The sequence below is a fragment of the Microcaecilia unicolor genome, chromosome 3 (assembly GCF_901765095.1).
Source record: "Microcaecilia unicolor chromosome 3, aMicUni1.1, whole genome shotgun sequence".
NCBI classification, from domain to species: Eukaryota; Metazoa; Chordata; class Amphibia; order Gymnophiona; family Siphonopidae; genus Microcaecilia; species Microcaecilia unicolor.
In genome coordinates, this window is record NC_044033.1 from 72,568,025 (window position 1) to 72,593,398 (window position 25,374).

The 25,374-nt window shown below is 42.8% G+C and overlaps 1 protein-coding gene across 2 annotated transcripts in view; it reads right to left on the minus strand.

Annotated features, from left to right (window-relative positions):
- The window catches only part of SMYD2 (SET and MYND domain containing 2), a 134,089-nt gene that overhangs the window by 76,014 nt on the left and 32,701 nt on the right, over positions 1–25,374 (minus strand). For both annotated transcript variants that reach the window (XM_030196040.1, XM_030196038.1), the window contains exons 3-5: positions 18,269–18,379; positions 6,827–6,887; positions 2,960–3,084 (exon numbers count right to left, since the gene is read on the minus strand). In XM_030196040.1, coding sequence (XP_030051900.1) covers positions 2,960–3,084; positions 6,827–6,887; positions 18,269–18,379 — 297 coding nt within the window. The remainder of the gene's footprint in view (positions 1–2,959; positions 3,085–6,826; positions 6,888–18,268; positions 18,380–25,374) is intronic.

Sequence of the window (25,374 nt, forward strand, 5' to 3'; positions counted from 1 at the left end):
TAAACTTATAGACCACATCCTTCCCTGGCACTGTTGAAACTTGTAGCAGGTTCATGTAATTATTTTAGTGGGGCACAGAATAAAGTGTGCAGAAAGGAGGGGACAAAGCACCATTTGGGAACAAAACAAAGAAAAACAAACAATATCAGCAGTAATGTTCGTTTTCTAATTGTAGTACTTTCCTGATTTTGAACTGATGGGTCAATCTGATCTTGTAAAAGGAAAAGCAAAACAGAAAGAACCTCTACGTCAAATCGTCCAATCAAGCAAGAGTAGAGGCTGATCAAAGGACGAATCCAACGCTGGAGATAGTGCTTAAAAAACCCTTTATTAATTACTTGGACAGGAGGAACTGACACGGGTCCTTTGGTCAGCCTCCACTTGCTTGATTGGTCAATGTGATCTTGTTGCATAATGCCATTTTAGTGAGAAGCCAAAGAAAATACTTACCTTTCAAGAAAACATTTTATTTCCATTAAAACAATGAGGGAAAAATCACAAATGAGCCCATTCAAAATTCTATGGCTGGCACACATCTCCCTCACAGGCAGAACACAAATGCCGGAGAAAGTGGCACGTGTCATCACTCAAAAGAGGGCATATACAGACCACTAGAGTTCAAACAACACCTTATGCAATATATACTTGATAATTTTAGTATTTTTTGCTATCCTAAAAGTGAAACAGCACTGGGAAGCAGAGTATGTAATCTTCCATGGTCTAACGTATCTCATATAATGCACCAAAAAATGTTTGGCTCATGAACCCTCCAAACCAAAGGAAAATAAGCACCCATTGCAAAAATCACCAACAAAAGGCAGCAGAGACGGCCAAAGGAGTTGAAAGGATTGGCAAGTGGTAAGGATGGAACTTTATTAAAATCAATGACTCGCTCCATTGGTTAAAGATCAACCACCTAGGTGGAGAAACAGGGTCCGCTACGAGCAAAGTGAGTCAGTGAGGAGGGACTATCGTGATCAACAAGACTCTTCCAAAGGACCAAAGAGACAAGATGAAGAATAAAATAGTGTACTTTATTCTGTTTTATAGCGCCTATGCTGACTTCCACACACTCTAGAGCACCCAGTATTAACGATGCTGCTCTACAATACTTCAACATCGCTCATTTTAAAGACTTGATCCTGGTTTTACAGTTTCACCTTCCGTACACCCTCACTGTTGATTATTTCACTACAACTAGGTACAGACTCCTGAGGCAGGCACTTTTGCCCCAACACAGTGCTGTGTCGAGTCAAGTTGTAAAACAGAATAAAGTGTACTATCATTCTTCCTCTCGTTTCCTTGGTCCTTTGGAAGAGTCTTGTTGATCATGCTACTCCCTCCTCACTCCATTGGTTGTCATAGTAACATAGTAGATGACGGCAGAAAAAGACCTGCACGGTCCATCTAGTCTGCCCAAGAAATGTGCCACTTTTTGTGTATACCTTGTCTTTTTCAGGGCACAGACCGTACAAGTCTGCCCAGCTCACAAGCACTTCTAATCTTACATGAATTACTATTCCTTGATTGACAAGAAGGATGAAATCCCAGTAGTGTGAAATCACCCAATACAGTTACGACTGATATCTCTCAGGCCTCAGAAAGACCTGGAAAGTCTCTGAGCACCACAGCATTGTTCACCTGGAAGTTTTCATAGACAGCTGGACTGATCAGGAACACACGAGGGTGAAAATCACCATATGTCGCTTGGTTAGCTCAGAACTTGGTATAAAATTCTGAGCATGCATTGCTCTTCCTGTGTGCAGTAGGGTCCACATCTCCTCAGTTAGCTCCATAGTTCAAGAATGAATATAACTAGGAGGTTATGTACCTGGTCAATCCCCAAGTAAACTCCTGTCACAAGTGAGCAACAATGCTTTTTCCATTGACAAGCAGGATTGAATCAGGCATTCAGGGCAGATATGTTAATATTATCCCTTTTTGTGAAGCAGCCCACACGTAAAAACAGTAGAGAGTTGCAGCATCATACAGTCAGATTGGCAAGTACAGCTTGACCAAATGCACGGTCTTACTGTGGACAGGTCCAAGCAGTAAGGCCAGGTAAAGGTATGAAATGAGGAACACGTTGCTTTTTGACAAATGAGTTACAGTAGCTGCCACTTTGGATGTAAGAAGAGCACCAGTTTTCTCATAACAGAATTGGATAAATGATGCTAGTCAATTTGTCAAAGCTCTTTTGTCAACTGGTATCCTAATTCTGTTGGGATCAAGGAAGACGAATAGCTGCATAGATTTTATAATATTTTCTCAAAAGAACTGAATCTAAGTAAGAGCCCTTTTACAGTTTCAAGTATGGAGGGCTTTCTTTTGTGGATTCTTAAGAGGCTTCAGGCAGAAAACAGAGGTACTATTCCCTCATTAATATAGAGGAAAGGCATAATTATTAAAAAAAAACTGGGATCAGAGGAGTACCTTGTTAAATAAACTGAGTGTAAGGCTCACAGGTAACTGGAGCTTGACGTTCATTTATTCTTCTAGTTGAGGTAACTGTGAATCACTCCTGCCTACACCAGCTCCAATCTCAAAATGGAAGCCATGACCTTTAGCAGTAGTCTTGCAAGACTGAAGCTGAAGGTCTCAGCAGTCATTTTGATGGCAGAGACAGCAATGGCAACAGTAACTGGGGCTTGCCCCTGCCTGGTTAGGCCAGTAGACCACCAAATCTTTTCAGGCCAAGGGAGGGCGGGGAGGCATTTCAATTTCAGCCAAAAATGTACCGGCACTTTTAGCCAAAACTGGATTTCAGGCTGGTTTCAGCGTCAAAGCCAAAAATGAAATTCAATCGGCCTTTAGTGGACAGTACTGATTTTGAACCTATAATCTGAGCTCACACAAAGTATTGCCAAATGTTATAAACATAAATGAAAGAAAATAAAATTCATCAGAAAAGCTATACACTGAGCATAGACCTAACCTGAATTTATTCAGATCTGCTTACCTGTGCAAAGAGAAATACAAGGGTGGCATTGTCCGGATACTCTAAATGCTTAGAATAAAAGTGGTGAAGGGCGGCAATGTCATTCTGGATCAGCTCTCTTTTTTCGTTGTCTAGTTTATCTAGGTCTGTGGACAGATAAATGGAGGGAGTTAAGTTTCAATAAACCCAGACACTGAACAAAACCTTACAACAGCACTTATGCTAACATTTTCTTCAGTACACGAGCTATGATCTTATGGCTGTACAGAAGCAAAAATCAAGCTAAATATGCCGTAGCTAAGGTTAGAAAATATTTGGAAAACTAGGAGATAAAACGCAACCTTACAACACAGCACACGTAAGATCAGCTGGTATGAATGTGATCAATTTAACTCCACATATAAATTCCATTCCAGTTCTCCAAGTCTGCCTTCTGTATGTATGTTAAGGTTCCATATTAAGTACAACAGAGAGAGAAAGACTGAAGTGAGGAAACAGTGGGGATATATGCCTCCTTCTTTTGGAACTTAATGGTTAGCTCAGCTGAGAACCAGGGACGCAAAGTTCAAATCCGACTGTTGCTCCTTGTGATCTCTGGAAAGTCACTTAACCCTCTACTGCCTCAGAGTAACCACCTGGACAATTCCCACTCACCAACTGCCCTCTTGAGAATTTCTAGGTCAAATCCTCACCAACCATACCCCACCTCAAGATGTCAATTGCCACCTGCAGAATAACATCCACCCCCCCCCCCCCCCCGGTAGATTCCCACCCGGAATTATATACTCTTACATTTTTCGTGCTCGATCAGGCTATCCGGGCACGTGGAAATTGGTTAGGAGGAAATTGACCTAGGTAATAATTATCCAGAGGGTAACTGGTAGGTGGGAACTCACCAAGAACCCTGCCTCAGATACAAAGTTCGGGGACTTTGTACTGATGCTTAACACGCGCTAAATGCTGTATGTCCTATTTTAAACCTATGGGCCACATGGAACTTAGCGCATGCTAATGTCTGTTAGCACGAATTCAGTTTTAGAAAACAGGCCCCTTATGTTCCTGCCCTCAGAGGGCTTACAATCAACTTATTTTAACTTGCCTTAAGCTACAACTGAAAAGGTTTGAGCTAAACCCAAAATCCCTTCCTCTCTGCTATCTCTTCCCCCTTTTCTACTCCCTGTTCCTTCTCTCATCCTAAAGAGTCTGAGCTGCTTGCAAGCCTCGACTCTCCTCTAATGATGCAGCTCTTTTGATTACATGAGGCCATGATACATCAGAAACAGCATATATCCTCTGCCTAAAAGTCGAAAGGCAGTAGAGAGAGTCTGCAGTTACAGTCAGTGGTGCTCTCTTGCCAGTCTGGGAGGGTAAAAGGAGGAAGGAAGGAACATATATTTCTAGCTCCACTGGCAACCACACAACCTTATTTTTCAATTCCACAGCGTAACCTATAATATGAAGCTTGTCATTATCAACTACTGTGTATATGTATGTTGGTGAAGGGCAGCCCTGCATGGGAAAGGGAAGAATGTAAACAGCAGAGGAGGGGATAAATATGGCTAGGTATGCAGATGGAGGAGTGTCATGTTAATGTTATGAATGAGGCGTTTCATTCCACTTCAGTACAAATGTGAGCAATATAAGAAAGCAATAGCTCAATACCTTCAATTTCAAGTTTATTAAAAATTTGATATACTGCCCATAGGAATGACCTTCTGAGTGGTTTACAATGTAGTAATTAAAAAAAGGAAAGAAAAGAATAAAAATCATAAATAAAAAGACAGAGCCAAACAGACAACATAAAACAACCATATCACATTGTAGCATATCATATATTTTTTTTGTTACATTTGTACCCCGTGCTTTCCCACCCATGGCAGGCTCAATGCGGCTTACATATACAGGTACTTATTATTTGTACCTGGGGCAATGGAGGGTTAAGTGACTTGCCCAGAGTCACAAGGAGCTGCCTGTGCCTGAAGTGGGAATCGAACTCAGTTCCCCAGTTCCAGAGTCCACCACCCTAACCACTAGGCCACTACCTACATGCTTTCTACCTATATGCTTTCAATGTCCTCATTTGTTTCTAGGTTCCACAGTGTCCTCTTTCAGGGTAACCCTGTAACACGTTCTCTAACTTGCATGTGGACTACATAAGTAACACCAGTTTTCAAAAGGAAAGCATACATATGCTTTCCCTTTCAGAACCACCCCATGGAAAACACCTGCAGTGCTAACCCTTTCCTAACCCAGTCCCTGGGAATGCCTCCACTTACTCTGGGTAAATGTATGAACATATAGTCCAATGGGCAATTCTCAAAAGGTTGGCTAAAGTTAGAAGTCAGGATGATGCACTAAACATGAATTCTATATTGGCAATTGCCATTACAGAATACAAGCTTAAATCCTAAATTACGTGTCTAACTTTAGACACCAGCATTTATGCTAGCTCAAAGGATGGTGTGAATGCTTGCACCTCACTGCCATCAGTCAGGCACATAACTGATAGTATTCAATCACTCATGCGCATATGTACTAGGCATCCCCCTGACGCGCCCATGCCCCTCCCCAAGTCCACGTACCTCTGCACACTACAGATTGTGTTCACAATTTATATAATCCAAATTAAGGGCAGTTAGGCATGTAACCACTGCTATTAACTGGCATCAAGTAGCAATAATTGCTGTCAACACCAATTACCAGCTAATTATTAAATTAAGTTACACGTGCAAATGACACTATTCTATAACTTGCATGTGCAATATAAAATTGTGGGCATGAGTTCATAGAATTAGGGTTAAATACTCATAAGCTGATGGGCACATGAGGGCTATTTCTGTGCACACAACATTGTTTCAGCTGTGGAAATGTCTAATTTCAAGGTTTCAATTTTGCTAAAAAAAATAAAAATAAAATAAATAAATAAATAAATTTCTTAGAGATTAAAAAGTATGCATCTTGTATTATGGCCTTGTCCTTGTCTTTACTCCCAGCTTATCATGCTCTATTCTAAATTTATACGTATCAGATTAAAATGTCTGCATGGGTCTGAACAGCAACACTCAAATGTGAATATGTTAATTACTGTAACAGTACACCAACAGAATGAATTTGAAAAACACTAACCCCTTCAGGATGGAAGTCAAACTTAAGAGCAGCACAATTTTCTATAAACGAGTTATCTAAAAACATGTCTCCTCTTAAACCAAAGGCTAACATTCTACAAAGCTGTTATCCAAACAGCAATTCATTCTGGAATCCAGCACCATTAATTTTATGGAGGCTTTCAATGACAACTCGCCATACAGTTAAGGAGATGGCTAACTTCTCAGAAAAAGTACATCAATTCCCCTGCTTCTTCTATCTTTAACTGGTCACTGAAGGTCAAAATAATCAAGATAAGATTACAGATTTTTGACTGGCAGTGACAGGCACTCAACTGGACTCCAGAAGGCTCTGTGATAAGCCCTCTGGCTGCTGTCACCATGAGGCTAGTAAGTCTGTCCCTGCTTTGGGCATTCTAGTTTTGATAGATAGCAAGTTCTCATCCTGAAATGCTGCAATCCACAAATAGCCCTTACTATGCCTGAAAATTAAAAAAAATAATAATAAAAAAGGCACCAACTTCTTACAATTTTATCTAAACAATCGTTATCACAACAACAGTATCAAACATAATTATTATAATCAGTCATCTTCTCTTTACCAAGCTGCCACCGGTAAAACCTTCATTTCCTGAATTTTTGGATGAGTTACATATCTCCTATCAAACCAATTTTAGATATGTTTAATGGGGATTCTGCTGGAATGATTGCTTGTAAGACACCTGTTTCATTAACTTTGGAAGAGAAAGCACTCCAGGCATGCAGAGCTGGTTTCAATACTCACGGGACTCAAACTCCTTAACAGCTAGCAGTTTCTCCGAGGGTGATCTCTCTGGTTGCATTTTCTAGGATTGATAAAGAAGAGTAACTTTTTGGAACAGTGAATAGATAGTTAATAAGTGATCTATGATTGATCAGAATCTTGTTCTTTTTCAACTATCAGTTAAATTTTTGATTTATTTTCTCTTGTGTATCCTGAGCCCCAAGTTGAATGTTAATAGCAGACTGTGTTAATTCATTCCCATGGCCTCCTTCATTGCTTCTTTTTCCACCTCATCAGCTGACCCAGGATGCCTGGAACCCAGAGCAAAGGAAATAGCCACATCTACTGATATTATGAGAATGGATCTGCAGCTAATCTTTGCATGTGGCCTCATCAAGGGATTCTGTCCCCTTCCTTTCTGCTGCTGTGGAGTTACAGTGGCCCACTACGGCTGGGAGAACAAGAAAGAATCTCTTTCTAGTTGAAAAATCAACTAGAATGGAGTGGAGCAGTAGGCCAAATGGTTAAAGCAGCAGGCTGACAACCAGGGAAGTTAGGGTTTAAGTCCCATCAATGCTCCTTGTGACTTTCACTTTACCTTCCATTTTGTCAGGTGCAACTTTAGATTGTTAGTGTTCTGTGGGCAGAGAAACACTTCCAGTACTTGAATGTAACTTGCCTTAAGCTACCACTGAACAGGTGTAAACACAAATAAAATAAATTTGACAATGTGAGAAACTGCTGAGCATTTTTCAACATCGAGGCCTATGAAATAATCACAGTACTTGTTGATACTTTTTCCCTGTACCATCCTAGTAAAAATCAGCCCTCTCCCAACACACAATGACCTGAAATAAAAAATTTATAGGTAGCATGAGTTATTGATGTCAGTCACACAGTCAGACTTTGAAAGGGGAGGGGCCCGAGTCCAAAATTGGGGTCACATTTTGCTCCCCCTCCCCCACGAATGATCTGTTTAGCAAAAAACAAGCATGCAACGAAGGCTCATGGAAAGAACCGTCTGCCAGGCTGCCGATATAGGACCGCTCCCACTAGTAGAGTTTGGGGACCCATGACAGAAATAGACCATGCCACAATTTTGTTTTTGGGGGGGGGGGCCACAAGTACCCTCCTCCTATGACTATGCCACTGATTTATATGCTGTGAATTTAGTTTTGTGCCTCCATTGCTTGAAAAGAATAAAGACTGACCCCCAGTACACATTGTTAACCAGCGTTCAGTGTCTCATTTTACTACACCCTAAAAACGAAATCACTTCAACTAATAAAATGCAAGTTTCCTACCAACATAAACATTAGCGTTCTCTCTGCCTTGGCCTAGACTGGCAGATTTGCATGCACAAGCTAACCTAATATTATTTTTAAGTACTATGTGCTTTGTTCCATATACCCAGGACATAAACTGCTCAGAGCAAGCAGGCAGGCCGAGCTTACTTTGAGGAAAGCGAATGCGCTTACAGTTGACAGAATACAAAAGTAGTGCTCAGCTGTTGGCCTGAGGCCACTGCTTTGTAATCTTGGCCATTAAATATGGGTTTGCAGGTGGCCCAGCAGCTGAGGTTCAGGGAACTGTGTTTTGCATATTTAGCTTTCATAAAGTCTTTTCTCCTACAAACTGCAAAATTACAAATTCATCTCTATGACTTTTACTTGTAATTAAATAGATGATTTTCTGTATGAATCACTAGACTGTGCTTCAGATGCAAAGACTAGTCCACATTTCAAGAGGCCATTTAACTATCTACGTACTACAGTCTTGTTATGTACACAAGTCAAGGAGAGACATTCTATATCAGAATTAGTGTTCCAGAAACGCAATCGGTGTTTATTACTCTAGTCACCAATGCTTGGGAAAAACTCAAGAATTTCACTACAAATCTGGTAGTGACAACTCAAGCTGTTGTGGTTACTACATAGAGGGGCATAATCGAAAGGGGCAACCAAGTTTTCCTGAGGATGTCCTCGCAGGACGTCCCGGCGAAGGGGCGGGGAAACCCGTATTATTGAAACAAGATGGGCATTCATCTTTTGTTTCGATAATACAGTCGGGGACGCCCAAATCTTGACCAAAATGCATTTGGTCATTTCTGAGATGGTCGTCCTTAGACTTGGTCGTTTCTGATTTTCGGCGATAATGGAAACTAAGGACGCCCATCTCAGAAATGACCAAATGCAAGCCATTTGGTCATGGGAGGAGCCAGCATTCGTAGTGCACTGGTCCCCCTGACATGCCAGAACACCAACTGGGCACCCTAGGGGGCACTGCAGTGAACTTCAGAAAAAGCTCCCAGGTACATAGCTCCCTTACCTTGTGTGCTGAGCCCCCAAAACCCCCCAAAACCCACTACCCACCATTGTACACCACTACCCTAGCCATTATGGGTGAAGAGGGGCACCTAGATGTGGGTACAGTGGGTTTGTGGTGGGTTTTGGAGGGCTCACATTTACCATCACAAGTGTAACAGGTGGGGGGGGGGGGGGGCTGGGTCCGCCTGCCTGAAGTCACTGCACCCACTAAAACTGCTCCAGGGACCTGCATACTGCTGTCATGGAGCTGGGTATGATATTTGAGGCTGGCATAAAGGTTGGCAAAAAATATTTTTAAAACTTTTTTTTTTTGAGGGTGGGAGGGGGGGTTAGTGACCACTGGGGGAGTAAGGGGAGGTCATCCCCGATTCCCTCCGGTGGTCATCTAGTCAGTTCGGGCACCTTTTCGTGGCTTGGTCGTAAGAAAAAAAAGGACCAAGTCGTCCAAGTGCTCGTCGGGGACGCCCTTTTTTTTTCCATTATGAGTCGAGGACGCCCATGTGTTAGGCACGCCCAAGACCCGCCTTTGCTACGCTTCTGACACGCCCCCAGGAATTTTGGTCGTCCCCGCGATGGAAAGCAGTTGGAGACGCCCAAAATCAGCTTCCGATTATGCCGATTTGGGCGACCCTGGGAGGAGGACACCCATCTCCCGATTTGCGTCAAAAGATGGGCATCCTTCTCTTTCGAAAATAAGCGATAGAGTATGCCTCTATCTCCTTCCCTTCCATGCTCTTGTCCACCACCACCCTATTCCCAATAGCTCATTTTCTCATTTAATTTTGTTTGCTTTTTCATTGCTTCTTTTCCAACTCACTTTCTTCCTCCAGCTTCCTTCCTCTCCCTCTATTTGCATTTACCCTTTTGCACAATGGCTCCTTTTCTAGAGCCTGAAGGGAGTTGGATCTAGCTCCTGTCTTTTTGAGGAGTAGCTCAAGCTAAGTTATGTGGAGGGGCATTTTCGATATGACGTCTAAATCCAAATGTGAACGTTTTGCTTAAAACGTGCAGAAATCGAACAGCAAACATGACCATTTTTGAACCAGTAAAATGTTTATCTTTTTGTTTCGAAAATGGCCTTTTTCTAGATGTTGATGTACTCAGTACATTTATTTTTTTTTACCATTTTTGAAAAACAACACACCCAAGTGAAAAACGCATAAAATCAAGCCAGTATTCTTAGTAAACTGGCAACACAAACATCCCAGAAGAGCAGTAGGGCACCCTAGGGAACCACTGCAGTGAACTTCACCTAAAAGCTCCCAGGTACACATCTCATCACTGCTCCCTTATATTGTATAACGAGCCCTCCAAAACACACCAAAAACCTACTGTAACCAACTATACACCACTACAATAGCCCTTATGGCTGCCGGTATCAACTATATAGGTTTTTGGAGGGCTCACACTTTCCACCAAAGTGTAACAGAGTGGATTATTGGCCTGGGTCCCCTTCTCAACAGTGCACTGCACCAACCACTGGGCTACTCCAAGGACCTGCTTGCAGTTCTAATAGGACTGACCATAAGAACATAAGCATAAGAACATAAGCGGTGCCATTCTGGGACAGACCAAAGGTCCATCAATCCCCGTACAGTGGCCAATCCAGGTCACAAGTACCTGGAAAGATCCCAAAACAGTGGATTTTCCTAGCAGTGTATTTTCCCAAGTCCATCTTAATAATGGCTTATGGACTTTTATTTTAGGAAGATATCCAAACTTTTTAAAACCCTGCTAAGCTCTACATTCTCTGGCAACGAATTCCAGAGTTTAATTACATGTTGAGTGAAGAAATATTTTCTCCGATTTGTTTTAAATTTACTTATTTTGTAGCTTCATTGCATGCCCCCTAGTCCTTGTATTTTTGGAAAGAGTAAACAAGCGATTCACATCTACCCGTTCCACTCCACTCATTATTTTATAGACTTCTATCATATCTCCTCTCAGCCGTCTTTTCTCCAAGCTAAAGAGCCCTCATGGGGAAGTCGTCCCATCCCCTTTATCATTTTCGTCGCCCTTCTCGGTATCTTTTCTAATTCCACTATATCTTCTTTTTTTTTTAAACTATAGTCCTGCTTTATTATTTCTACACTTCTTATCTTTACCATTTACAGCTAGATTTTAAGTCTCCTGTATTATTCAACAAGGTAGAATAAGCAAAAACCGGAAGGAGTTGTAACTTAATTAAGTTCAAAATACCTAAAACTGTAACATCATCATAGTACTAGAATTCCTATTATATACTTGCTTACAAAAAAAAAAGCAAACTACCAGCTTTCACTGTACGATAGAACTGCTTAACAGCATAAGGCATGATGCCACTAAAATAGTCAATATATGTGTGAAACACCCGCTTCCTTTTCACCATTGTTAATTTTTTTTGTATTATAGAGCATCTTTAAATTCTGTTTCGATGCCATGAATAAAAGACAGCTTCCCCAAACATCTCTGTACAGTGAACAATCTGATTTATCATAGTTTACGTACAACTTACAGACCTAGCAGCCTAAAACTACATGTCATGGTGAAACTACTATATCTTTTTGAGATAACATCTGAGGCTGCCATAGAGACTGGTATGTGCTGTTTCTTTCACATCTTTGGGGGTGCGAGGGGGGGGGGGGGTCAGTGGCCACTGGGGAAGTCATCCCTTTATTCTTCCAGTGGTTATCTGTTCATTTGTCGCTTAGTTGTTAATAAAACAGGTCTAGCTCAAAACGTCTTAGTTTTAGTCCTGGATGTTTTTGTTTTGTTCCATTATGGCTGGAAAACATCCCAAGTCTTAGGAACGCCCAAATCCCACCATTAACGCCCCCTTGAGATTTGGACGCACTGCTGATGAACAGCATAGAAAAACATTTGGACAATGTGTTTTGAAAATACCGATTTGGACATTATGGCGAGAAAATCGTCCACCTGCAACTTTTTAATCGTTTTTCTCTTTCAAAAATGAGCTCCCTACTGTACCTGAATGTATTTCCCTGTCCTTGTCGAGTTTATAATCTGAGGCCCTTTTACTAAGCAGCGTTAGGTGCTAACGCAGCATAAAATAGACTACCAGCGCACACGTTAATGCATTCTGCATTAGTTTTGTCACCTACGTGCGTTGTATGCAGTACAGTATTTATTGTTTTCAATTTTTTGGGAGGGGTGTCAGGGACAAAGAATGAGAATGGATGTGCTAATTAGCTAGCGTGCAAACATTACCATTGTGCTAACTGGTTAGCATGTCCATAACACAGGAGCCCTTAGAACCTCCTAAATAGGAAATGGTAAGTGCTCGTGTATTACGTTTTTTAAAATGGCCACGTGCTAATGCTAACATAGAAAATAGGGGGGGGGGGGGGGGGGGAAGCCCTTTTTCACAATTGCTCTAGAAGTCAGCTTACTGCATGGGAAAGACCTGTGTGAGAACGCACCAAGCCCATTTCTTAGTGAAGCTTTGTAACAGGGTCCTTAAATTTGTATATGAGGAAGTAAAGGGTTAAGGGCAGGACTTAATTTTTTTGTGGGGGGAGGTGGGGTGGCGGGGAGGGAACAGTCTGGAATGCAGTTACACTTGTTGCTTCAGACTCTGGTCCACCTGCCTCTTCCCCAGTTCCATTTCCTTTCTGTCTACAAATTAAGCTCTGTTTAAGTGACTTGCTCAACATCACAAAGGATCTGTAGTGGGATTTGAACCTGGCTTCTTTGGTACTCAGCCTGTCCTTAACCTTAGGCTACTCCTTCATTCTTCTGAACACAGAGGTCTGGTCTAGGATGCAGGGGATCAGAAGGAGGGAAAGAGAGGACAGCTGCTGGAGTAGCTTTCTGGTCAAATCAAGCAGAAGGTAGCTCCTTTTCACCATGTCCCAGTAACAGGAGATAGCCCTGAGCCATAGCAAAACATCTCTATTTTACACAAGAAGCCTTTAATCCTGCTCACAATTAACTAGTTTGTGACTGGGATTCTTAAGCAGTGTTTAGGACACAAATCTAAAGTCTTCCTGCTGTGCTGCAATAATTACAGAAAAGAGCTGTTAACAGTTCTATAATAACCATGCCTGAAATCTCATCACTCAATTTGGGCTTGATTCACCCCCACTCAAAATGGGCCCAATTACAGGACAGTGAAATCTATAAAACTTCAAATACTGGCAAACACAACTAAAAACAATAAGGCCAGTAAAGGGCCTAAGGCACACAACGTAAAGAACCCACCAAAGAAGCTTAAATATTTCAGGGAAGCCACGAATTGCAGGTGAAAACAAAATTTATGTCTGTTTTACCCTGGTAGTAAATAAAAGCACATGGATATGCCATGGGAGGATAGAACTCCTATGCAGGCCCAAAGCACTTGTCAAGAAATCCAAGTAAGCTCTGCAAACCATCTGTTGGCTCCAAGCAAAGATGAAGTCACATATCAATTTCTCTAGTGGTTCACCTTGGCCTCGGAACTGGAACTACGTGGATGTATCAAGAACTTTCTGAAGGCATCCTGGCCCCAGATAAGATTAACATTTATCCTATGCTGTGGGTTCAGGAAGAGTAAACAAGAAAAAGTATGGCTCAATAACCTTTTGTGGGCTAATCAATTAGTGATGGAGAACAATTAACTGAAAAGGTAATCTTATAACAGGGTGCCTAGGTTAATGGTGCTAAGTTCTTAACATGTGGTCAGTGTTCCCTCTAAGGTAAGCGCTTGAGCGACTGCTCATAGAAACGGGGAACATCGCTCACTTTCGGTCAACGTTTGCTCATTGTCTGCTCCCTTCCCAGTTCCCCCTCCACCAACACCCTGATGCACACTCCTTGTAAATTGATAAATCATTACTTTACCAAGGCTTGCAGTTTACCTATAGTCTAATAAAAATGGAGAACTCTGGGGTTTTTCTTTGCCCAAGTGAAGGGTCTGAGAGATGAGCTATATTTAGAGGATCCATTCTTGGCTTTTTTGCCAAGATAATAGGAATGAGAGATTATCAACTTACCACTGGAAACTAGGGACACCACAACAACGGGGGTAATACTGTTTAAATAAAATTCTGCTAACCTTCCTGTACAAAAGCTGTTACAATCACCATTAGACTCATAAGCCATTGACAGCAACTAACTCAATCATGTGTACAGAATTGTCTGGAGAAGCAGGCCATACATTTGAATGCACAATGTGGATTTCTTCCCCCTCCTGTCCTATCTTTTTCCATATTTCTTTCATGCATACCAACAGGCAGCTGCACGAGCCACATCCTATAGCCCAGTGGTTCCCAAACCTGGTTCTGGAGGCACCCCGGCCAGTCAGGTTTCTGGGATATTCAAATTGAATATTCATAAGACAGATATGCATGCAGTGGAGACAGTGCATGCAAGTATCTCTCATGAATATTCATGGTGGATATCCCGAAACCCTGACTGGCTGAGGTGCCTCCAGGACCAGGTTTGGGAACCACTGCTATAGCCTATTAGGAGCAGCTCCTGCATCTTCTGCTATTTGCACCTGCCTCGGCTCGTTAACGTGCAAGGCGCTACTTACACCAGGCATCCCATCCCCACACACTCACCGAAGCAGTCTTCGAGGCGACAGTGCCCCACCAGACTCCTGACCACCAGCCATATCCCGATCTGCTCACAGCCCCGCACCACCACAAGATCCTCTGCAACTCCCGCTCCCCTTTCACCTCCATATACCAGTGCCCCGCCCCTTTAACAAGTCACCCAGACCACGCCCCTCTCCTTTAACACTGTCAGATCATGCCTTTAAATGTCATATTAAGACCACCCCTTTCCACTCATTTAATACGTTACATTAAACCAAGCCCCTCCTGAGGAGTTTGGGTTTTGTTTTAGGCTTACCTATACGTATTTTAAGCTTCTCCTTCACCTGAGATTTAATGGGTAATTAGGTGTTCACACTTTAGGTAGCTGCTGGAAAACAGTTAAGGGCTAGGGCTGCAAATCTATGCAAGAATAGAGGCAAACTATGAGTAAGTGAGTAAATAATTGATTTTTGTGTGAATTTCGTTCTATGTACTTACTGCACTTAAATATATAGACATTCAAATGAAGATGGCCTAACTCTTGAAAACTAGCTACATTGTTTGGACTAGCATGTAACTCTGGTTCTTGCTCCTTATCTGTACTGAAGCTGCTATCAAGCTACATAATACCAGGGGAAGGTTTAAAGCCAGTGTTGGTTTAAGGGTTTGTGGCACCCTGAGTCACCTTTTGTTTTTTGGTTTTTTTTTTGTGTTCCCATTTTTGTGCAAACCTTACAAAATGAGGCACAGATGGGGATAAATTTTCAACCAGCGGGTCACTGGCTTAAGTTAAACACCCTACGATTGTACCAATCATTTGGAAAACTTGATGAGAATTAAATTGTTTTTAATTCTGGACAGACTGATAATGTTCAGTTTATAGCTTATGGAAGACAGGAAAGATCAGAAGAGAAACTGTTTGAATATTCATTGAATAGTATGATTGGAAATAATTTAATTTTTAATAATTAACACTAAATTTGCTCCTTAGAGCTCAAGGGCTCCCCACTCACTCTTTTTTTGGCACTCACTCGAAAAAAAATTTGCATGCAGCAGGTTTCTCCGTAGAAGGAACACTGCACGTGGTTAGTGCAGGCTAACAGGTTACCACAGAATGAGTTAAAATGTTTTGTGGTATTTTGCCTGTTTTTGTGTACTAACTGTGCATTATCAATTTTTAAAAAAATATTTTTGGAGGGGGGGTGATGAATGGAGAGTAGGTGGCCCCATTTTATTTATTATAAAATTTATAACCCGTTCTATCTAAAAATTCTATGTGGAATACAAAAAAAAAAAAAAAAAACACCAAACACATACATACTAGAATTAATACAACTAATAAAACAAATAAAATAAAACCAGGTTACTTCTAGACTTTTAATAGATCTCACAGTAGTAGGTAAGCTACTCCATAACTTTGGGTCGGCAATGTAGAAATATAGTTCCGATATCAGTTATCTGGCTAACGAGTTATGATTAGGGTGTACTAACCGGATAATGCAGAGTTAACACAGGAGCACTTAGTGTTCCCCTGTTAATTCTTTGGAGGTACTATGTGCTAATGGGAACAATTAACACAACAAAAAAAGCCCTAAAAAAAAAACACTGCTTTAAATTTAGGCATAGCCTGTGGGAAAGTCTTGCCTTAACCTGTATTAAGCCCAGATTTTACAGGACCTTAGTATAATTACTCCATGTGTCTTTATAAAATACTTGCAGATATCAAGCCTAGATTGAAGGTATGGACATTACATCTGCTCAACAGTACATGAGAGATATATGCATGTACAATTGTGCATACCGTATTTTTCGGACTATAAGACGCACTTTTTCCCCCCCCAAATTTGGGAGGAAAATGGGGGGTGCGTCTTATAGTCCGAAGGTAGAGATTTCCCTCCCTCCCTCCGAGTTCGGGATCGCCTGCCTGCCCGCCCGCCCTCCGAGTTCGGGATCGCCCTCCCCCCCGGCCCTGTCACCACTTCTCCCTACTCACGCGATCTTCCCTGGTGGTCTAGTGACGTCGGGGCAGGAAAGAGCCCCCTCTTTCCTGCCCAGCGCGCTGCTCTCCATCCTCCTGTATGCAGCCTGATGGTCTCGGCGAGATTCAAAATGGCCGCCGAGACTTCAATTCTCGGCGGCCATTTTGAATCTCGCCGAGACCGTCAGGCAGCATACAGGAGGACGGAGAGCAGCGCACTGGGCAGGAAAAAGGGGGCTCTTTCCTGCCCCGACATCACTAGACCACCAGGGAAGATCGCGTGACGTGAGTAGGGAGAAGTGGTGACAGGGCCGGGGGGAGGGCGATCCTGAACTCGGAGGGAGGGATTCGGACAAGACGCACCGGAGCACCTAGGTTTTAGAGGAGGGAAAAAGGAAAAAAAAAATTTCCCTATTTCCCTCCTCTAAAACCTAGGTGCGTCTTATGGTCCGAAAAATACGGTAATTCATAAAATGTGTGTAACCTGCAATTCCACCCAACCTCCACCCCTGAGCATGCCTGGTGTACAAGTACTAGAGCCCAACCAAAACCAGGATCTTTGGTTTCTACTGAAATTGGCCGCTCGGATTCGGCAGAAACTGAAGCTGAAAATGAAACCAGGCCCTGCCCCCACACACAGCCAGCCTCCACGCTCCTCCACCCGTTGCCACTGCACACAGCCTTCCTTTTCTCTTCCCAGATCCACTGTCAGCCAGTCCCCCCCCCCCCAGGCCTACTTCCAGTGCCCTGGTGGTCTAGTGGCCTAACTGGGGCGAGCTATTTGCAGTTGCTCTTGCCCCAGCCATCTCCACCACCAATATGACCACTGTGAGCTTCACGGTGGAGATAGCCAGAGCGAGAGCGAATGTGAATTGCTCTTGCCCTGGTTAGGCACTAGATCTCCAGGGCACCTGAAGCAGGCCTGAGGAGGAGGAGCTAGCTGATGGGTAGGTCGAGGGAGGTTATGTTGGTGGTGGTGGAGGGTGAGCGAGGAGGAAGATAGGCTCTGTGCAGCAGCGGCAGGTGCCGAAACCTAATTCAGTTGCCCTCTAACAAGTACATGCTAGCTTGCATTGCTATTTTTAAAAGCCCACTTATGTACATAAATCAGTATTTTATGTGCAAAAAATGCTTTATAAAATTTCCATTTCAGTGTCTACAATGGACTCATGACAAATATTTCTTTTTACTATGCTGTTATACTGAATGTCCCAAGATACCTGGACCTGAAAACACAGGGGATGAACTAATCTCCTAATGTGTTTACTGGGCCTTTAATCTGCAAAATTCTTGAGAAGTGTAAATACTCCAGTATCTGAAGATATTTGGCCTGGGAGATTACTCTGTTTCTATATTGTCAGGACAGGCTGATCTAATCCTCATTCCCTCCTCCTCACTGGTACACAAAGAACTGTAGTTTCAAGCTCCCTAAGAAAAGCAGTCTGTGCGAGGAACAGCAGAAAAATCTAGAACTTAGATTAGCATATTCCCAGAACATGGAGCCAGTCAGTAACCTGTTCTCATAACTGGCATATTCACAGCATATATTTTGGCCTTTTAAGGAAACAACTGATGATAAATAAAAGTTCTGGCTGGTTTTTTTTTTTAACACATTACTTAGGGTTAAATTACGTTCTCTCACCTGTTTGGCTAGTATCCTTGCAGTTAGTCTTACAGTCTCGGAAGGATTCCAGTTTTGTCCAAAAGTGCACATGGCAGAACATTCCAGCTTGTGCATTGGCCAATCTCCTTTCTAGAAGGATGGAAAACACAGCCAATAAACTGATGAAAGGATGCAGATAATCCCACTAGAACTTTTAGGTCAGATAAAATATGTTTCCTTCTCAAACAGAGGATGACAATGTGATATTGAAAAAGGGCACTGAGGAAAAACACACACACACAAAAGAACATCCCACCTAGACAAGCAAAGCTGAATATTTTAAATTTTTAGTAGCATGGCTAACATTGTAGAATATCTTTAGACATTGCCTACTTTAAACCTACACTGAAAAGAAATCAGTGAGCACACCAAAATATCCACAAACATAGGCAGCTTATTTCCACAGCACAGACTGTAACTGTTATGCTGTTTGTACAACTGTCACAATTGCTCAACAACTCAGTGGGAAGCTCCAGCGGGTCTCGGGCACGTGTGTTCACCTAGAAGCAGGTGTGTAGCCAGACCTCAAATTTTGGAGGTGCCAGAGCACAAGGTTGGGGGCACAAAACTTTGCCTTGCCACCGCTCTTTGTCCCTCTACAACCTCCAATACTTGAGCTGGTGAGGGTCTCCAACCCGGCCAGCAGAGGTGCTGATCCCACCTGCGACTGCTGCCACCTCTCTGCCGGGCATCACCCCCCCCCCCCCCCCCCCGCGTAGGAGAGCGCAGGAGAGCTAATGCTCAGTTTAGTGAAAACTGAGAATGCATGGTGGGGGGAAGCCCAGTGCGGTGGCAGCAGTGGTCATGAGTCGAGGAGCAATTCTACTGGTGAGGAATGGGGACCCGTCAGCTATGTTATGCAAGGTTCCGCGTTAGGAGTTACAGACCGAGAAAGGGATCTGGGAGTCATCGTGGATAGGACATTGAAATCTTCAGCTCAATGTGCTGCGGCGGCTAAGAAGGCAAACAGAATGTTGAGTATTATTAGAAAAGGGATGGAAACCAAGCATGAGGATGTTATAATGCCGTTATATCGCTCCATGGTGCGACCGCACCTGGAGTATTGTGTTCAGTTCTGGTCGCCTCATCTCAAAAAAGATATAAAGGAATTGGAGAAGGTGCAGAGAAGGGCGACAAAAAGGATAAAAGGGATGGGACGACTACCCTATGAGGAGAGGTTAAGACGGCTACGACTCTGTAGCCTGGAGAGAAGGCGGCTGAGAGGCGATATGATAGAGGTTTCCAAAATAATGAGCAGGATAGAGTGGATAGATGTGAAGTGTTTGTTTACGCTAACAATAATAGAACCAGGGGACACAAGATGAAATTAGAATGTGGCAGGTTTAAAACAAATCGGAGAAAGTTTTTCTTTACTCAGCGCGTAGTTAGACTCTGGAACTCATTGCCGGAGAAGGTAGTGACGGCAGCTGGCCTTGCTGAGTTTAAAGGGTGTCTGGACAGACTTCTGAAGGAAAAGTCCATTGATTGTTATTAAATTTTGGGTTTTTTGCCAGATTCTTGGGGCCTGGCTTGGCCGCTGTCGGAGACAGAGTGCTGGGCTTGATGGACCTTTGGTCTTTTCCCAGCGTGGCAGTGCTTATGTCAGCCAGGGGCTCTGAACACAAATTGGGGGGGCCCCCAAGACCCCCCCCCCCGTCCATGGTTACACCCCTTCCTAGAAGTACCGTCTTTCCCTTCAGATTGAGCCCCCTAGTGCTAAGCAGCTGTCAGGACAAAGAAGGAGCTCAAGTTGCTCCTTTCAGAGTTTTAGTTATTACTGAAATGAAGGTCAGCAGCAACATGATTAAACGAGTCAGATCAAAACCAATGAAACAGGAAGAGTACAGAATCAGAAGGCAATTCTACAATCTCACGTTCAAAAGCTAGGGATTCAGATGGATAGTACCCTTTCAATAAAGATGTATGTTTAGTCAGCTGCTTGCAGTACAGTGGGTACATTTGACCCACAAGACTGTAAACACTCACTTTTAAAAGGGAAATTCCAAACATGTCAACATCTCATATGTTTCCCCCCCCCCCCCCCCCCCACACACACACACATATCTCCTCGGAGACATCAAACTTCCCTCTAATAAAGTTGAGAGCTTAGGAGCAAAATGTTCAAAACACCTTGATATGGTATTAAATAAAATGTTTTATTCTAAAACAACCCTGTACAAAAAGGAAAAACTGTTGAAAAAAAAGAATAATCAGGACTTTAAGGGGTATGTTTACTAAGGTGCATTAGCGTTTTTAACGCACCTTTAAAGTTAAGGAGCGTTAAACACTAACGCACCTATACATTTCTATGGGCATATTAGCGTTTACTGTGCCATTAACAACGCTAACATGCCTATAGCACACCTTAGTAAACACAGGCGAAAAAGATTGAACATGTTGTAACAGTTTGAAAAAATCATCAGTTGGACCATGTACTCGAAATAGAATGTAAGAAGTGCAACACCCCCCTTCTACAAGTCTATATTAGACAGCATTCCCAAACAGGCCTCTGCAAGCTTTCCTTACTTTATATCACTAGGTTAAAAAATAAAAATAAAATGTATTTAGCGTCTTTTTGAAGATGAACTTCACCCAAGGCTGAGTACAACAAGAATAAATCAAATACAGGTAAGAGACAATTACAGCAGTGAAAATATTCAAACAGCAGTACATAGAGGCATATTTTCAAAGCACTTTGGGAGGCTAAGTTCCATAGGTTTCTATGGAACTTTGGGAGGCTAAGTGCTTTGAAAATGAGCCCGATAGTATGCTATTTATAATGTCAACACAAACAATAAAACATTTTAATAGACAGCATAGGGTGTAAGCAGAAGCAGAACACAGGTTAACAGGAGTTAGAAAATAAGGGGACCAACTTAAAGAAAGTTGCATGTGAAGTCAGAAAGGTGCATGAATATATTCTCAGCTAAGGTAGGAGTGGATAAGCAAGACTTGCTCCAGTATGTGTGGCTGGAAAGCTGGAAACATTCAGGGGGTTGGGTCATCTTTAGTGAGAATGTATACAATAATCAATAAAATAACTTAAAGTAAAAGCATGGCTGTACCAAAATGTTCTCACACAAAAAGTCGCCACAGGGCTGAGCCAGCGAGTCAGCAGTACTGCTGCAGTGCACGCTACCATGCAGAAGACGACCCAAAATTCCCAGGCTAGGCTTGGGGATGCTGTGGTGGCAGGATTCACAGTTCCTGGGGTGTTCTCAGCCATCACTCAGTTGTGACACAGACTGACTGAACATAGTATGTATGCAGTGTCACACATCAAGTTTTGGAGGGAGCAATGGTCTTGTCTTTGGCCACTGGCCATGAATTATCACTTGACAAGTAGAGCTAGGTAGTAGAAAAAAAACCTTGCATTTGTGATTAAAAGGCTCAAGGTACCATAGCCCAGCAGGGATTGATTTGGATCGAACTGGAAGCCCAAAGCAGCAAAAGGGAAAAAAAAACAAAAAACTGTTGAGCCAAAACAACAAAAACCAAAAAAACACAGGTGGCAACGCACCATGCCTGCCTAAAATTACTGAAAATAAAGTTGTCATCTTTCTCTTTATTCTATCAGCACTGTTAATTAAAATCCTTCCTCAGGCATGATCATACCGAGTTGGTTGAAACGACCAGCTTTCCCAATAGTTTTAATAGCTTTTATCATACATTCTTTCCCAGGACACCTACAGAAAGAATTTTACCAACTTTCACACCCAAATTTTATGTAAACCTTTCAGGTCTAATCTTTTATTATCTGAAAGATTTCTGGATTTCCCTCCCACTACCCTCTAAGCAGTAAACAGGACTAGAGCTATGAACCACATTACTTATGAGATCTATATACAATAAGCTGTAAACATGGACATTAAGATCCTCTTGTGCATGCTGAAAATAACAAAGAGTGCATATTAAGAGAGTTCAAAACTACGTTAACATGAATGTGTCAAACTCAGTACCATTATATTCAAATGAGAGTTTAACATAATGAGTTACACCAGGTGTGAACTAATCTTCCATGCTGTTTACTGAGCACTCGTTGAATGCTATTTAATACCTGCCTATTTTGGATCACTGTTTTAAACGCTTGCCTATCAGTATCAAAGTATATACAAAATTTATGGCTTACATATATAAAGGAGAAATTAGGCCTTACCTTATAATTTTCTTTCCATTACTCCTTCCTACTATACCAGAACCTGTGGGATAGTTGTGTCCATAAGCCAGAAGGTGGAGATACAGAATTGAAAACTGATCCAAGACATCTCTCTCAGCATCCAGTCCAGCTCCTCAGTATTTACTCACACAAACAGTAAGGAGAAACTCAGAATAAACAACCTTAAGCAACTCGCTAACCTAAACCTAACCAGACGAGCAAATGTATGGACCTCTCACCTCGAGACACCTTGTATAGAACAAGAAATATACAGTAAGCACCATGTAAAGCGAGTCATTATTTGGCCCCATTACTTCACACCGACTAAACATCTAAGAAACCTTGGGCAGACCTCTGGAATAGTGGGAAGGACTAATGGAAAGAAAATGATCAGGTAAGACAATTTCTCCATCCATTATGTAGCTTCCCACTATTCCAGAACCTGTGGGATGTTCAAAAGCAATCCCTACCTAGAGTGGGTGTGATCCACTAAAGCTCCAAAGCTTCCAAGCATACTGAAATGTCCACCCTGTAGAGCTTGAGAAAGGTATGCAACATCAATTACGTCTCCGCCTTGCAAATAGCCGTTGGGACAGTAAGATAGTCTCCGCCCAGGATGTCACTGTACGCCATGAGCCTGCTTCCCCGAAAGCAAATAATCTGGTGCGATAAGTCTCCTTCAGCTATCTAGCAACTGTGGGCTTGGAAGCCATGAGGCCAAGCCTCTGTTTACCAAAAATCACAAACAGTGTCTGATTTGTGAAACTCATTCATGGCTTCCAGATATCTAATGAGGACTCGATGCACATCAAGAAGCATCAAGGAAGAATATGGAGCCTCTTGGTCCTCTCTGTGAAAAGACGGAAGCGCCACAGATTAGTTGAGATGAAATGCCGATTATCACTTTCCTAGGAAAAACAGCATAAAATCTGTTTTACTGTTCTGGGATCTCGCCGGGTACTTGTGACCAGGATTGATCCCTGTTAGAAACAGGATACTGGGCTTGATGGACCTTTGGTCTGTCCCAGTATGGAAACACATATATAATTATGTAAAAAAGAAAGGAATTGTGCGCAGGGAGAACCCTACCTCCAAAATGCGAAGGAACCATGTGCAGGGAGACCCCCACCTTCAAAATGCGAAGGATCCCGACACGAGACAGCCTGAAGCTCCGAAACCCTATGCGTCAATGCAACAGCCACCAAGAACGCTGTCTTTATCGCAAGATCTTTCAAAGAGGCCTTCCACAGTGTCTCAAAAGGAGGCCCCTGAACAGCCATCCAGGCCAAAGGACCCTAGCCATCTAGGACCAAGAAATAAGGGAGAGAGAGACATCAGGCTATCCTAGTCAGGACAATTTACAAAGAGAAGTCTACCAACCATTTAAGCTCTGTGCAGGGAATGCGACCAGTGGAACAGGGGATCTGACGCTCCCACTCTTGGGATAAAAGGAGTGAAAGAGAAGCTGAGCTCAGCAGGGTCACCAGAACCACTACCATCTAAACAGGTTCCTGGAACATAGTAACATAGTAACATGGTAGATGACGGCAGAAAAAGACCTGCATGGTCCATCCAGTCTGCCCAACAAGATAAACTCATATGTGTATACCTTACCTTGATTTGTACCTGCCTTTTTCAGGGCACAGACCGTACAAGTCTGCCCAACAGTATTTCCCGCTTCCCAACCACCAGTCCCGCCTCCCATCACCGGCTCTGGCACAGACCGTATAAGTCTGCCCTCCACTATCCTCGCCTCCCAACCACCAACCTCTCTTCCCCCACCTGCTCCGCCACCCAATTTTGGCTAAGCTTCTGAGGATCCAGTCCTACTGCAAAGGATTCCTTTATGCATATCCCACGCATGTTTGAATTCCGTTACTGTTTTCATCTCCACCACCTCCCGCGGAAGATTCCAAGCATCCACCACTCTCTCCGTGAAAAAATACTTCCTGACATCTTTTTTGAGTCTGCCCCCCTTCAATCTCATTTCATGTCCTCTCGTTCTACCGCCTTCCCATCTCCGGAAAAGATTTTTTTGCGGATTAATACCTTTCAAGTATTTGAATGTCTGTATCATATCACCCCTGTTCCTCCTTTCCTCCAGGGTATACATGTTCAGGTCAGCAAGTCTCTGCTCATACGTCTTGGAACGCAAATCCCATACCATTCTCGTAGCTTTTCTTTGCACCGCTTCCATTTTTTTAACATCCTTCGCAAGGTATGGCCTCCAAAACTGAACACAATACTCAGGTGGTGGGGCCTCACCAACGACTTGTATAGGGGCATCAACACTTCCTTTCTTCTGCTGATCACACCTCTCTCTATACAGCCTAGCAACCTTCTCGCTATGGCCACCGCCTTGTCACACTGTTTCGTCGCCTTCAGATCCTCGGATACTATCACCCCAAGATCCCTCTCCCCCTCAGTACCTATTAGACTCTCACCGCCTAACACATAAGTCTCTCGTGGGTTTCTACTCCCTAAATGCATCACTTTGCATTTCTTCGCATTGAATTTTAATTGCCAAACCTTAGACCATTCTTCTAGCTTCCTCAGATCCCTTTTCATGCTTTCCATTCCCTCCCGGGTGTCCATTCTGTTGCAAATCTTAGTATCATCCGCAAATAGGCAAACTTTACCTTCTAACCCTTCGGCAATGTCACTCACAAATATATTGAACAGAATCGGCCCCAGCACCGATTCCTGAGGCACTCCACTACTCATGTTTCCCTCCTCCGAGCAAACTCCATTTACCACCACCCTCTGTCGTCTGTCCGTCAACCAGTTCCTAATCCAGTTCACCACTTCGGGACCTATCTTCAGCCCATCTAGTTTATTTAAGAGCCTCCTGTGGGGAACAGTGTCAAAAGCTTTGGTAAAATCTAAGTAGATTACGTCTATAGCACGTCGATGATTCAATTCTCCAGTT